Raw genomic sequence first — 13757 nt, 5'->3', positions numbered from 1 at the left:
TCGGCACAGGTCAATAACTCAAGACAACCTTGGCTGGGTTGAAGTTAGCCGCCAAATTGCATTTTACCTATGTTGTAAGCCTGGATGACTGCCGACTTCGGTAGTAGGCAAAGTGCAGCCTGCATGGCGGAAATAGTCCTCCTCGGTGGGTGGGATATGGATCGTCTCGGGTTTCCCGTCGCGAACATGACACGACCTGCATATTGACCTCTTATGCTGCCAAACCACGCAAGTCACCTTAATTGACGCTTCCAAAAGACTATTCTCAGGAACGGCACCTTGGAAATAAATCCGTATATGCTACAGGCGAGAAATTGCAATTTGTGAGTCTCCTTAAGGAAGAATGTTCCAGGTTTCCGCTCTGAATCAAACACCCACTAAGTCAATAGTCACAAGAACTCGTCAACCATGACTGAAGTACTCAGCACGCAAGACGACCTGCTCTCAACGTACACGGGGTTGTCTACATCGTCTGAGCTTGATATTGAACCGGCGATTGCGTATGATTCACAGTCCCATGATCTTGAAAGCGGCTCTTATGGCGAACGTCTGGTTGTCAACGTGGTGGATCAACTTGCAAGGAAGCAGCCAGACAGAGTCTGGGCTACCGTATCGCGATCACCATTTCATCTCGGCGATGGTTTCCGCGACATCACCATGCGAGAGCTTGCCCAGGCGGTGGATGCTGCAGCCTGGATCATCGACAACAAATACGGAAAGAGCAAGACTTTCGACGTGATTGCTTACATCGGGGTGTCGGATGTACGCTACGCTATCTTCATGTTTGCAGCTATCAAGACAGGTCACCAGGTTGGTGCATTCTCTTCCTTACGTTGAGTCTTGACTGACGAGTAGGATCAGATCATGATACCATCCGTACGCAATTCAGTGTCACAGCACGATTCGGTCTTCAAAGCTGCGAACTGCACCAGGGTGATTCATACCCCCGAGATGAGTTCAGTTATTACGGCCATGAAATCATCCAAGCGTCAACTCGACGCCATCCTTGCTCCCACTCTCGATGAACTTCTCGAATCGGCTGGAACAAGCCCGTATGCATACGATAGGACTTGGGCTGAAGGACGGACTGATCCCATCATCATAGCCCATTCTTCAGGATCAACGGGCAACCCAAAACCAACAACAATCACCAATGGAGTCTACTCAGTCTATGATAATCACCGGAAAATACCACCAATTCCAGGACGCAAGATCCAGGGCTACCTCCTCCTTGAACTCAATGGCGGTCGTTTCTTCAATCCCTTTCCGCCTTTCCACTTGGCTGGTCTTTTCGCGATGACTATCATGCCCATCTTTTACACATGTACCGTTACACTTGGGCCAAAGGAGAAGCCTCCCAGCGGCGAAATACTCAGCCAAGCCATGCATCTCCTGCCTTCCATCCGAGCCGCTTGGTGCCCTCCAACCGTCATCGAACAACTCGTTTCTCTTCCTGGTGGCTTTGAACAAGCAGCGAATCTCGACTGGATCATGTATACGGGTGGCCCCCTTGCGCCCACGGTAGGCGACCGTCTTTGCAAAGTCACCGACGTCTGCCAAATGTACGGATCGACTGAGACTGGGCCGCACGTCGCCCTGGTGCCCCTACCCGAGAATTGGAACTATTTTGAATGGCACCCACACCTGGAGAACGAGATGGACCCCATGGGTGACGGCACGTTTGAGATGGTTGTGCGAAAAGATCCATCCTTAGACTGGATTCGCCATTTGGCTCAAGCCTATCCTCACCTGGACGTGTGGAGAACGAATGATTTGTTCGTTCAAGCACCTCACAATCCCAAGCTATGGAGGTTTGTCGGTCGAAGAGACGATGTCATTGTCTTGTCCAACGGAGAGAAGTTCAATCCAGTCAACATGGAGGGCGTCATAAGTGGGCATCCGCTCGTTAAAGGAGCACTTGTGACGGGCACGGCAAGATTCCAAGCTGCTTTAGTCATGGAGCCTGTCGAAGGGCTTGCTATGACCTCGTCTGAGTTCATCGAAAAGGTCTGGGACACTGTCGAGAATGCGAACATGGTTGGCCCAGCACATGGCAGAATCTTTCGGTCCAAAATCACAATGGCAACCCCCGAGAAACCTTTCATTCGTGCCGGCAAGGGAACGGTGATAAGAGGTCGGACAACGAAGCTGTACGCAGCTGAGTTAGACGCGCTCTATGACGACAATCGCAATTGTAGTCTTCCAGCAGGAGACCCAGCACTGCAAAAGTCAAGCTCTCTTGAGGATACGACGAAATTCATCAGGGAATGCATCGTCAAGCTTATGTCCCCAATCTCAATTGGGGACAATGACGACTTTTTTGTTCTCGGTATGGATTCTCTTCAAACACTTGAGCTTCTCAACATGGTAAAGCGCTCCATGGAGCCATCCACCAAGTTGACCGTTGCGGATATCTACGCAAGTCCTTCCATCAAACAACTGGCCCAGCACCTCCATGAAGCTCTGGGCGGACTAGAAACGACCACGACACCCCGCGTCGAAGACAGAATCTCAACGATGAACCGTATCATTGACAAGTATACCGCCGATTTCAAACGGTCTGATATCCCAAGTGGTCCACCTCGCTGTGTCGTCATAACAGGGTCAACAGGATCCCTCGGTACTCATCTTCTGGAGACACTGCTGAGCAATGAGCACATCAGCAAGATCTACTGCCTAAACAGAGACCCGCAAGCATCAGAGCGACAAAAAAGGGGTTTCATCGAGAGAGGGAAGGCCACCGCCAAGATGGACGCAAAGGCTATTTTCCTGACCATCAAGCTGGGGGAGCGCAACCTTGGGCTCAACTCGGCCGACTTCGAAGACATCAGACGCAATGCCGATGTCATTATTCACAACGCCTGGAAATTGGACTTCAATCATAAAGTCGAAAGCTTCGATAGCGTACACCTGCGTGGTACGCACGATTTCATCGACCTGGCCCTCTCATCTCAAAGGCAACCACACCTCCTCTTCGTTTCATCCTTATCTGCCGTTGGCAATTGGGCTGCTATTCACGGTGCAGCAATCCCGGTACCTGAGATTGTACCACGCCATTGCAATGTTGCCATGCCCATCGGATATGGCGAATCGAAGCATGTCGCCGAGCGTATGATCTCAGCTGCCGTTACCGAGGCCGGGCTTCACGGGAGCATCTTGCGGGTGGGTCAAATTGCAGGACCACTGGCTGCAGACGGAGGGGAGTGGCATCGCACAGAGTGGTTCCCCAGTCTTCTGCAGACATCCAAGGCTATGGGTTGTCTACCAGACTCTATGGGAACCATAGACTGGATTCCTGTGGATGTGCTCTCGGACATCATTGGCGACATCGTCCTTGGAGAGTACGCTAGAGGTTCGTGCCATGTGTTTAACCTGGTGAACCCGCACGAGGCAGACTGGAAGAGCATCATGTCAACGATACAAGCGCATTGGAGAGACCAAGACATCAAATCTGTGTCATTCCCGCAGTGGCTGGAGGCATTGCAGAAACTGGGTCCGGCGGACGCAGAAGAATTTCCGGCTGTGAAGTTGCTTGACTTCTTCCATGGTTACGCGCTCGAAACGGCTTTACCACGTCAGGGGAGACTGAGGTATGAGTCAAAGAATTGTATGAATGCTAGCGCATCAATGGGACAGCTGAAGGCGATTGACAATGAGGCGGTCTTGACTTGGCTCAAGCAGTGGGGGTTTTGAATGCTAGTCCGAAAAGATAGGGATCAATTTCAGATTACTTACGGAGCGAACACTTTATTTGGTTTCTTCTACTGTGTATATATAGCTGAGCAGATGTATCCTTCGAGGCTCATCAGTGGACGTGAGGGCTCGTTTTTCTCTAAGTAACCAAAAGTCCAGTCTCGGTTCTCATTCCAACTGCTTCAAATCTCAGTTATGAAAATTATGGGCCGTCACTCAAGTGAGTATCTTCAGTTCAGACGTTCATTAGGCCACACTGTGCACCCGCCCAGCGACCAGTTGATGAATGTTGTCCGGCGGCTTAATATAACTGATTGTATCCAAATCGCTTCAATCGAAAGCTCCGAAACTTTCAGTCAATTACTCTCTGCATGATCTTTGGTTGTGGTTGTTAGATCATACACCTCCTACATACTGTGTTACCCTCGCGGCACAGTCGTAACTTACAACTACAACCTCAACTGGGACAACTACAACCCCAACTGGGTAATGGCTTATCCTTGAAATATGGCAAAGTGGGATGAGTGGTCCGGGTCTCATGGAGCAGGTGGATAACTTCAACCGGCACTGACGTTCGTTCACGGGTGGGAGCTGTCATGGCTATGCGGGGAAACCTGGGCGCTGTCATCCTGTGCTGTCTGGTGGGATCCGACATCCGACAGACACACTTGGAATACACATTTTCAGTGATTTGAGGTTGTCAACGGGTACTGGGTTCTAAAAGTTGATTCCACCGTGGTAGGTTCGAAATTCGAATTGCCATGCTCTTGCCCAGTTGAAATACTTGCCGTCGAAACTGAGATGTTTTTGAGGGATCTACTCGAAACGATAATATGAACACTAGAAGCCCTCATGGTTCCTTTCAGTCTTTGCCCTCCATTTCATAGCTACAGTATTGAAACCAAGGATCAATAATTCGCTCACGTCTTATCCAAGATGGCCAACATGGGCGACCTGAACGACGCCGACAAGCATCAAGTCGAAATGATCGAGCAAGCAGAGCCCAGCCAAGACGACAGAAACTTCACATCATCCTCAGACAATGAGCATGAATCTGAAGTTCCGCCAGGCTACTGGACCTCCTACCGATTCATAGGTACAGTCATGGCCATCGTATTACTAGCAAACAACTTGTTCATCGGCTACGCAATGCCCGTGAGACGTCCACCTCAAGTTACTGAATCTTTCTAACAAGACCAGGCCAACATCCTGAACGTCATTAACGCAGACATCGGCCCTGACTCACTCATATACCTCGCAACACTCATGAATACGCTGATCAAAGGCGTCGGTCTACTCCTAGTCGGCAGCCTCAGCGACGTCCTCGGTCGCCGATATTTCATGGTGGCCGGCCAGGCGTGTGGCTTCATCGGTTCCGTGATCGCCGCGCGCGCAGACGACATCACGACGTTGATCGGCGCGAACGTCCTACTCGGTATGGCCGGGGCGACCCAGGTTCTGTATCCTCTTCTGAGCCAGGAGATCGTGCCAAATAAATATCGCGGGTTCAGCCAATCTGCCATCACATTATCGGTATTCCCGACGATCGGACTAGGACCCGCGTTTGCGAGGATGATGGTCGAATACACAGCTCAAGGATGGAGATGGTGCTTTTGGCTCAATGCGATTACGACAGGGATTTCTCTCGTGTTGTTCCTTGTCTGCTACTTTCCCCCGAATTTCGAACAGCTCACTACAGGCGTCTCCAAGATCGATCAGCTACGCCGCATCGATTACGGTGGTTTGGTTTTCTACTCAGGGGGACTTTTATGCGTATTGCTCGCTCTATGTATGTCACTCCTAACCCCAATGAATCTCGCAAAACTGACGTTGTGCTCTCAGCTTGGGGCGGTCGGCAATACGCATGGGACAGTGCCCATGTGCTTTCCACTCTCATTATCGGATTCGTCTTATTAGTCGTCTTTGTGTTATATGGTATGTTCTGCAAATTCCGCCTACTCGGAGACTCATGGATAACGTGTGTTCAGAAGTGTATTGGCCCTTGGCATCGCCACTCCTACCCATGAATCTCTTCAAGATCCGCAACTTCGTCGTCGCAGTCATCGTCGGATCCGTAGGGCAAATGCCCTTCTACGCCCTCAACGTCCTTTGGCCGACACAGATCACGAATCTCTACACGACGGACAACATTTCCATCGGCTGGATGTCCTGTACCACGGGCGCGGCCCTCGCAGCTGGCGAGGTGATGTTCGGCCCACTCTGCAAGAGAAGCGGTCGTTTGAAGCTGCAGATGATCGTATCCGTCCTTGGACTGGTCATCTTTTGCGGTCTCATGGCGCTTGGAAACGAGAACAGGCAGGGACTAGCCATTGCAGTGAGTATCGTCTTAGGTCGCCGTCTTGTCACAATGACTGACGTTTTATCTGGAGATGACGGTCCTCGTGGGGATCTTCGTTGGGTGGATAGAGCTCATTTGCATCGTGCTCGCTGGTCTCGTGATCCCTCCTGAGAACATCGGATCCGGTTCAGCCTTTTTCGCCTCTGCTCGGGCAGTTTCGGGCACAATTGCAAGTCAGTATCCCTCAACATCTCTTCAGGAACCAAAAGGCGTGCTAACGATGCGCTCAGCAAGTATTTACCTTGCCATTTACAGCAATCGAAGCTCCAGCTTACTGCCTGGCAAGGTACGAGTTGCTGCGGTGGCAGCAGGTCTCTCGGCAGACCGGATCGAAGAGGTCCTGCAAGCTCTCGCCAGCGGGAAGCCGGCTGGTATTGATGCTATCCGTGGCATGACGCCTGCCATAAAGACAGCCGTCCAGGCAGCCCAGAAAGCCGTTTACGCCACGTCCTTCAGTACAGTTTACTTGAGCAGCCTTTCATTTGGAATCGTTGCGCTTGGCGTATGCTTTCTCTTGACTGATGATGTCGATCGGCACTTCACTGCATTCTTGAACAAGACGGTAACGCCAAGGCTGCCGGATGGTGATGAGAAAGTCGACAGAGGTGAGTGAAAGGTGTAGAATTAGACAGAGTCAAAACACGATCAAAGTGGGACTTGAAATCCACGAACCGTGGCGTGAACTTGCTGAAGCCGGTGACGCTCCGGGCCGGCATCCGAGAGATAGCGGGACCGTCGCCGATGGTCCCACTTCGGCATGATTCTCGACCGTCCCTTGTCCGCGCCGCACTCCGGCGATGGCGGAAGCATCTAATCACACTGCTTTTCGTCCCCAGCCTCTTTCCCCGTATTATATTCTAAGTTTACGTCAAACCGAGACATTTCTTTCTCTCATCTTACCATCTCGTCCCGTCCAGAGAACCCAACCCCCAGACACGTCCCAGCGGTCGTACCTAACTGGCAGAGATGCGAACTGCATACGCGTGTGGCCATGGCAATAGGCTATTACCCTAGAAAGGTCTCACGTCAGAGCCTCGGACTCCAACACCAGCTCGGTTCCCGCGTTCCGAGGGGGACAATCATCAGCCACGACCGCTCCTCCAGGCTCCACGCACGCCCAATCGGGCTCTAGCGGAATGAAGATTATTACCGAGAACGGCCTGGACGTGGACGTCTCGTTTGCGGGTATCAGGATCTCACTACTGATCCTACGACCACTTTATATGCACTGATTACGTCTTGACGCTCTATAGACCGAACCCGACGGTGGACCATTGTATCGGCTTTTTAGGGCCGTGTAGAAGTCCGGTTGGCAGTGCTACAACTGCAGCAACTGGTAACCTGAAAGCGCCACATTCGAGACCACGAGCGAGACTAGTACTTCCTCAATATATATGTCAAAACGATCTCACCCTCGCCCATCTCACACCCGCTCCAAACCGTCAACCCACCAAACCGCCAAAATGCCCTTCTTCTCCCGCAACCCGGCCTTCCAAATCTTCTACCTGGACGAGGGCCCAAAGGACGCCGCCGCGACGATCCTCCTCGTCCCGGGCCTCTCCTGCGACATGCACGACTACAGCTGGCAGGTCCCCTTCCTCCTCTCCCACGACCTCCGCGTCATCTCTTTCGACCCCCGCGGTCAGGGCCGCTCCTCCGCCCCGGCCCCCACATCGCCCCACCGCCTGCCGCCCTCCTCCTGGCCCGGCCCCGACCGCTCCGCCGACCCGGCCGTGATCGACTACTACGCGCAGTCCACCGCGCTCGACGTCATCGCGCTCCTCAAGGACCTCGGCATCACCAAAAACCTCGTCGTCATGGCTCATTCGCTAGGCGACGCGACGGGGTACTTCATCGCGACGGCCCTCCCGGACGTCGTCGTCGCCTCCATCGCCCTCGACCCGATCCACGCCTTCCCCAACTCCGCCCGCGACGAGACGGAGTTCTTCTTCGACCAGGACCCTTCCGAGGTCATCCCGGCGCTCGTCGATCACTTCAAGACGAACCAGTACAGCCCCGCGTGTCCCGAGTGGCAAAAGACGTGGCACCTGCGCCGGATGCGGCAGCTCGACGACAAAGTCGCCTTCGCGCTGTGCTGGGGCGGCTGGGGCGACAAGGTCGACTCGCTGGGGCGGCGCGAGACGTCGGCGGCTGCGTTTGGCGGGCGGTTGAAGTGCCCGCGACTCACCTTCGGGTCGACGGATTGGTACGTCGAGACGGACAGGGCGCACATGCCCAAGGGCGATGAGAAGCTAGACGAGATCGTGATGATGACGGGCAAGGGTCATTGGTTTCATCAGCTTGAGAGCGAGGAGTTCAACGCGCACTTGGAGAGGTGGTTGAGCAAAGTCGGCGTGCTGTCGGGTAAGACTGCCGCGTAAGTTCCAATAGGGTTATCTACGCCGCGAGCATCTCGCCGTGGTTCGGCCGGGATGGATATGATGGTGGTGTCGTGAAGCTTCATCGAGGCAAGGCGAGGCAAGGGACGCACCGGGCCGGAAAGTGGACTGAATGACTAGCCCACCCATCCGGCCTTGTTTCCGATAACTATAAAAACCATGTTCTTGCCTCAAACCAAGGCATCATCAGTTGACCGAAAGTGAAGCCATGATCGATTGCCGGAGCTGACTAGAGGTAATAAACATGCTTGAACTCGTCGCGAGACAGGTGTTCGGCAGTTGAGATATCGAAGGCAAAGGCACAGGCGACAGACGCGCGGACTTGGGACGAAAAAGGAATGCGTCTCCTTCAGCCCTACACTCCGTTGCCGTCCGCCGCCGCCGCCGCCTTGGCAGAAGCGCCGACGGACGGCGTTTAGTTTCACGGCGGGTCACAGCAACAACACCGATTTGCCGACCAGCAGTGAATTGCCGTGGATCACCGTCTTCTTAAACGCCGACGCAACTGACAGCTCTTGGCGCGTGCGATTAGGTTAGTCGCGGGATGGCCGTTCATCGCAGGGTCACCTCGGCGAACCACTCTCGATTGTGATTGCTTCCCTGGTGCCCCCTTCACTGCCGTCGGCGTCGGCGTTTGGAAGGGAAGGCGGACGGCGCGGCAACTAAGATGGGACGAGGCAAAGACCAACCAAGACGGCATCGCGCCGAGCGGCGGTGCAGAGCTCCGGCCAATGGCGTCTCAGTCGGGCGTGGCATTGTCGCACTTCAAGTGTGGCGTTGGGCGAAACCGACGGGGTGGATGCCCGTCCGAAATGCCGTCGTGGTGAAAAGCTTCTTGCCATGCCGGCCGCTTTATTCCGTGCCGTTCAGGTCCCTGGGCTTGATCCAAGCTCACTCGCATGCCGCTGATCTTGATGGCGGGGGACCAGGATGAGGGGAGGAGCTTGGTGAAGAACCGCCGAGGGGAGTCAAGAGTTGAGGAGGATGAACGGGTTCGAGGACGGATCCAAGCTCCCTTTTTCTGCCTTTCCTACCCCCTCTTGATGCAACGACATCTTCCCCACCATAGCTACAGTATGAGGGGCATCTGACGTCAGGGCATGTCCGTTCAACATGAGGTAGGCAAGCCTGTATGATGGTGATGGCCGAAAAGGAATTCGTGAAGCGAGAACACACCCAATGTCTCGCGGAACACCCGTGTCGTGCTCGAGGTCTAATGACGGGTTCGTGAGTAAGTCGGCCAACCTCATCCCAGGTTCAGGCGACAAAAATACGGAAGGTCTAAAAGATCTCGATGCCGTACAGGAAAGCCAGTGAGGTTGAGGTTAAGCTACTCGTTCATCCATGGAAATTTAGCATGTGTTGAGTGCTAGCTATGCTTCATCTTTAATCCTGATTTCTGTACAGTTTGGGCTCATCCAGCCTGCTGGCTGAAGGTTTGCGATAACCTGAGTGGAAAGCCTGGCCCAAATTAGATCAATGTTGTGAGCCAGACAGACGGGTTGCATTTGCCAAGACCTGTAGTCGCCATCAACTGAAGACGAGACATCAACGCTCCCGCGCATTGAGTGCCACACGCCCCTCCGTGGCGACATAGTCACGACGGGACACAACGCGGGGTATGTTCAGCCTCTGTCAGAGACTGAACCAATTGTTTTGTTTCCAGCGGCAACAGCAGCAGTGGCGGTAGATCCTCAGGGTCCAACGCCATGCCATGCCGATGCCACACGAGCCAAGTGAAGGGACTGTGTGATTCTGCCTGGCAGGCTTGACCTGGAAGATGGGCAGAATTCGTGGTGTTGTCCGTGCGAGTTAAGCCTCACGTCCCGAGTCTGAGCTGGGAGTTTCAATTCGTAAACTCAGCGAATTGAAGACTCTTTGGGTCTTTGCCAGCGCTTCCAGTTGCTGGAGTTGACCAACTTATGCGTAGTCTTATTTCTCGCTGTTTCCCCCTGTTAGCCTTTGCGTTGTACAAAACTAGAGAAAATGATCGAACCAGAATAGGTGTTCTCCAACGAATAGAGACTTAGACTCGGAACAAAGAGATGAGATAGTATCAGTGATCTGCCATTTGACTGCCGAACACGCGCGCGTCTCAGGACAAAGAGTGCCCCAAGCCCAACCAACACAACATCCGTCGTGCTCGCATTTAGAGTTCGAGCCGTCTTCTGAAGGGTCAAAGTGACGTCTCACGCACGACCGCCACCGGACGGACGCTTCGGTTTTAGGCTTCGTTCCTAGCTTTGGGCACCCGAGGTCCATCCTTTCTCGCCCATAATTAGGATGCCGCATGCGCCTACTCTAGTAAGCTTCTCCTAACTTGGGAGGACGATCTGAGCTGGGATGCCGGCTTTGGATGTTCTCCAAGTTTCCACATTTTTTTCGTGGGGGAGGGGGAGCTCCGTCAATAATACATAGCTCCCGAAGCTGACAATTGAATGCCGATATCGAAGCCTGTTTTCCTCAAGAGCCGCTCGAATGACGGGGGACTTTCTTCGCGATTTTGACACGACTTAAGCCGTCATGGCCAGTCTGGCCAGACCAATTCAGGGTCAGGCGAGCGCAGAAGAGAAGCGCGGAAAGGTAGAGACTGATTCCATTGCCCCTTTTCCGATTCCGCCCTATTCCGCAACGTTTGATACTGACGCTGTCAGCTCGATACGCAAAAACAACGTCGAGCCTTATTCTCAGTTCCTTCACAGCGGAAAGCATCTGGATACCCTGCGTCGTGGGCTTCCAGGTGGAAACATCGTCAGCTCCCCGGAAATACACGAGCCACCAGCCCGAGATACGCGGAACTCGCAAGTTCCCAGGCACTAGTTCGACCACGACCGGCATTGATTACACCCAGCGAGGAGGAAGAGCCAGAGTTCGTGCCAGAGTTTGTCCTCTCTCCAGCCATCGATGTCGGACCCGAAGTATACACCTTGAATCGCTTTTATACGAATTACGCCACGAGCGCGAGCATCGTATTCTTCAATCGACTTCCTGTACACTATCAGAGCGACCTCTCAGAGGCCAGCCATACTCGCCATGCTACTCATGCGGTGGCACTAGCCAGTGCGTCTCGCCAGCTGCACCAATCTGGATTGATGCTGGAGGCGCGTCGGCATTATGGCAAGGCGATAACTACCCTTAACCAGGCCTTGCGGGATCCTGTAAGGGTGAGAGATGATTCCAACTTGGTGACTCTGTTCCTCTTTGGCATGTTCGAGGTAGGTTGAGACAACCCAGTGGGACTGGAGCGTGCGTAAACCGAATAGGACGGCTGAAATACACAGGTAATTGTTGGGATGCGGAGCTCTAAAGCGATAGATTTGGAGCAAAACGTATTTCCCCACGGTACGGGAGGGCTGCAGCTCTTCAAGTTTCGAGCTGAGCAAGGATTGACGAACGACGTTGACAAAGGCTGCTTTATGTTTTTCTGTCATGCAGCGGTGAGTCTTGCCGTCCTTGACAGACACTTCGAACCTGACAATGAGACCAGTTAATGGAAATGTTTATTCAAAGAGAGCACCTCGCTGGCATTTGGTCGGTGCTGGAAGGGGTCGAGACACCCTGGGGCAATGGTCCTATCTTAGAGCCACTTGTCCGCCAGGTAGTTGACTTCAAGAAAGCGTTCGATTTCAAGATGCAGGTGCAGGGTGACGCTTCAAAGTTGTCTGAAGATGCGGCTGAAGACCTGATAGAGTTGATCAAGACTGGCGTCGGTCTGAGTCACGATCTCGAGGCAGCCGTCACTTTGCTCGGATTTTCCGGTGCGTCGTCCTTTGCGGGACAGCAACAGAAAGTCTTCAACGGGCTCTTCTCGCTATCTAGCGAGGTATTCGTCGCCCTTGCGAGGAGTCACTACCGGTCACTTAAGATTTTCGTGCTGGAGAGAGTGATCGACTTGAAAGGCCTTTTGAAGGAGGCGTCTGGGAAAATAGGCCCAGAGCTGGGACAGGTGCCAACTTGGTCCGATGGCGTGGTAGTAGTGGAGGAAGTCCTCGATGATATTCGCACCGTTTTTGGTTTGGAGGGAAAGGAGGCGCCGACAGATGGACTCCCATACCGGACAATGACAATGTTCTGGCCTATGGTCTTAGTCCGAACGTCATGCTTCTCGGGTCCTCATAATGGGCGCTGGGTGGCGGAGAAGATGTTGGAGCTGACTTCAGAATCTGGGTTTGGACTCGGAGTAGAAGCCGCTAGTCTTTGATGCACACCCCTTTGCGATGGGTCGAGGGAATCTCCATAGGCGTATTTAGCCGCGCAGCTGGGGATTGCGAGGCCGTTGCATGGCATGTTTGGAAATCGGGAAAGGTGGCGTCTCGGTTATGGATGAATCCCAGACTGGAAATCCCTGGAAGCCACGAGGGTTCTCAGGATTCAACAGATACCACTCTTATGAATGTAACATTGTTTTCGTCGTTCCGAATACTCGAGACCGTGGCATTCGAGACTTCCAACAATGGCCAAAGCACAATGGCTTTTACGCTTAAGAGATTTGCTGAATCAACCAGCTATTACAGTCGAGCTTGGCCTAAGGGTTTTCAAGACTCCAAGAAAACCAAACGAGCCGTTCGGAATGCCCCCAAACCTTTGACGACCTGGGTCGTTGGTGTTGTCCCAAGTCCTGGTGGACACTGACGAGGATCGACAGGTTTGAGCGCAAGTTTTTGAGGCGTTGATGTCGAAATGGCGTCGCCCCTTTGGTGAACAGGGAGCGTAGGCAACCATGTCAAAATGGAAAACCAGGTGATCAAGCGATGCATCGAGTCAACAAAGCCAGCGGATAGTCCTGAATTATTCCATCGAGGTCGTTACGGCCGTATGTCTCTTGACAGCAAACTGCAGACGCCAGATTGTGGCCCGTACTCCATTGTCAACTTCGTCTAGAAAGGGAAGTGGCGCGACTTGTGATTATAATCCGGGGAGACCTGGTTTGGCCTGGGGGCACTGACAGTTTCCGAGATCTCGATTGGGAAAGTGGATGAGAATAGGGCACCCGCTCCAAATTGGATCGTATGCACGGGCGTCTTTGGATAGACGAGAGAGCATCTTGAATCCAATATCAAGACAATTCTGGCGAAGAATCGATCCCGTTGCTTACCTCGGACCGACATCCGTACTCAGCCTCGACCTCAGTCTAGCCGGCCTTCGTATGCCGTGCCGAGACTTGAATCATGTTGGACCTTTCCGAGGCTCCTGGGGGCGTCAGGTTTGGAAGGCCAGTTTTGCGTACTTGAACGGCCGTATTTGTGGAAGTCAGTGGTCGAACGGACGAGATGCAGCCAGGCTACGTGCATTCGCCAACGACACGC

The 13757-nt window shown here is 53.3% G+C and overlaps 2 protein-coding genes across 2 annotated transcripts; both read left to right on the top strand.

Annotated features, from left to right (window-relative positions):
• Nucleotides 1–408: 408 nt before the first annotated feature.
• CkaCkLH20_11893 (uncharacterized protein) lies at nucleotides 409–6665 on the top strand (the record flags this gene model as incomplete). Its single annotated transcript, XM_038894607.1, has 9 exons — nucleotides 409–810; nucleotides 862–3352; nucleotides 4130–4179; nucleotides 4630–4848; nucleotides 4894–5482; nucleotides 5536–5628; nucleotides 5682–6028; nucleotides 6084–6225; nucleotides 6283–6665. The coding sequence occupies 9 exons, from the start codon at nucleotides 409–411 to the stop codon at nucleotides 6663–6665; spliced, it is 4716 nt and encodes a 1571-aa protein (XP_038740048.1).
• An 850-nt stretch (nucleotides 6666–7515) lies between these two features.
• CkaCkLH20_11892 (uncharacterized protein) lies at nucleotides 7516–8433 on the top strand (the record flags this gene model as incomplete). The annotated part of the gene is made up of 1 exon (XM_038894606.1): nucleotides 7516–8433. The coding sequence occupies one exon, from the start codon at nucleotides 7516–7518 to the stop codon at nucleotides 8431–8433; it is 918 nt and encodes a 305-aa protein (XP_038740047.1).
• Between the last annotated feature and the right edge of the window lie 5324 nt (nucleotides 8434–13757).

This window comes from Colletotrichum karsti (assembly GCF_011947395.1).
Source record: "Colletotrichum karsti strain CkLH20 chromosome Unknown Scaffold52, whole genome shotgun sequence".
Classification (NCBI taxonomy): Eukaryota; Fungi; Ascomycota; class Sordariomycetes; order Glomerellales; family Glomerellaceae; genus Colletotrichum; species Colletotrichum karsti.
This window is presented reverse-complemented; position numbering and strand designations above follow the sequence as displayed.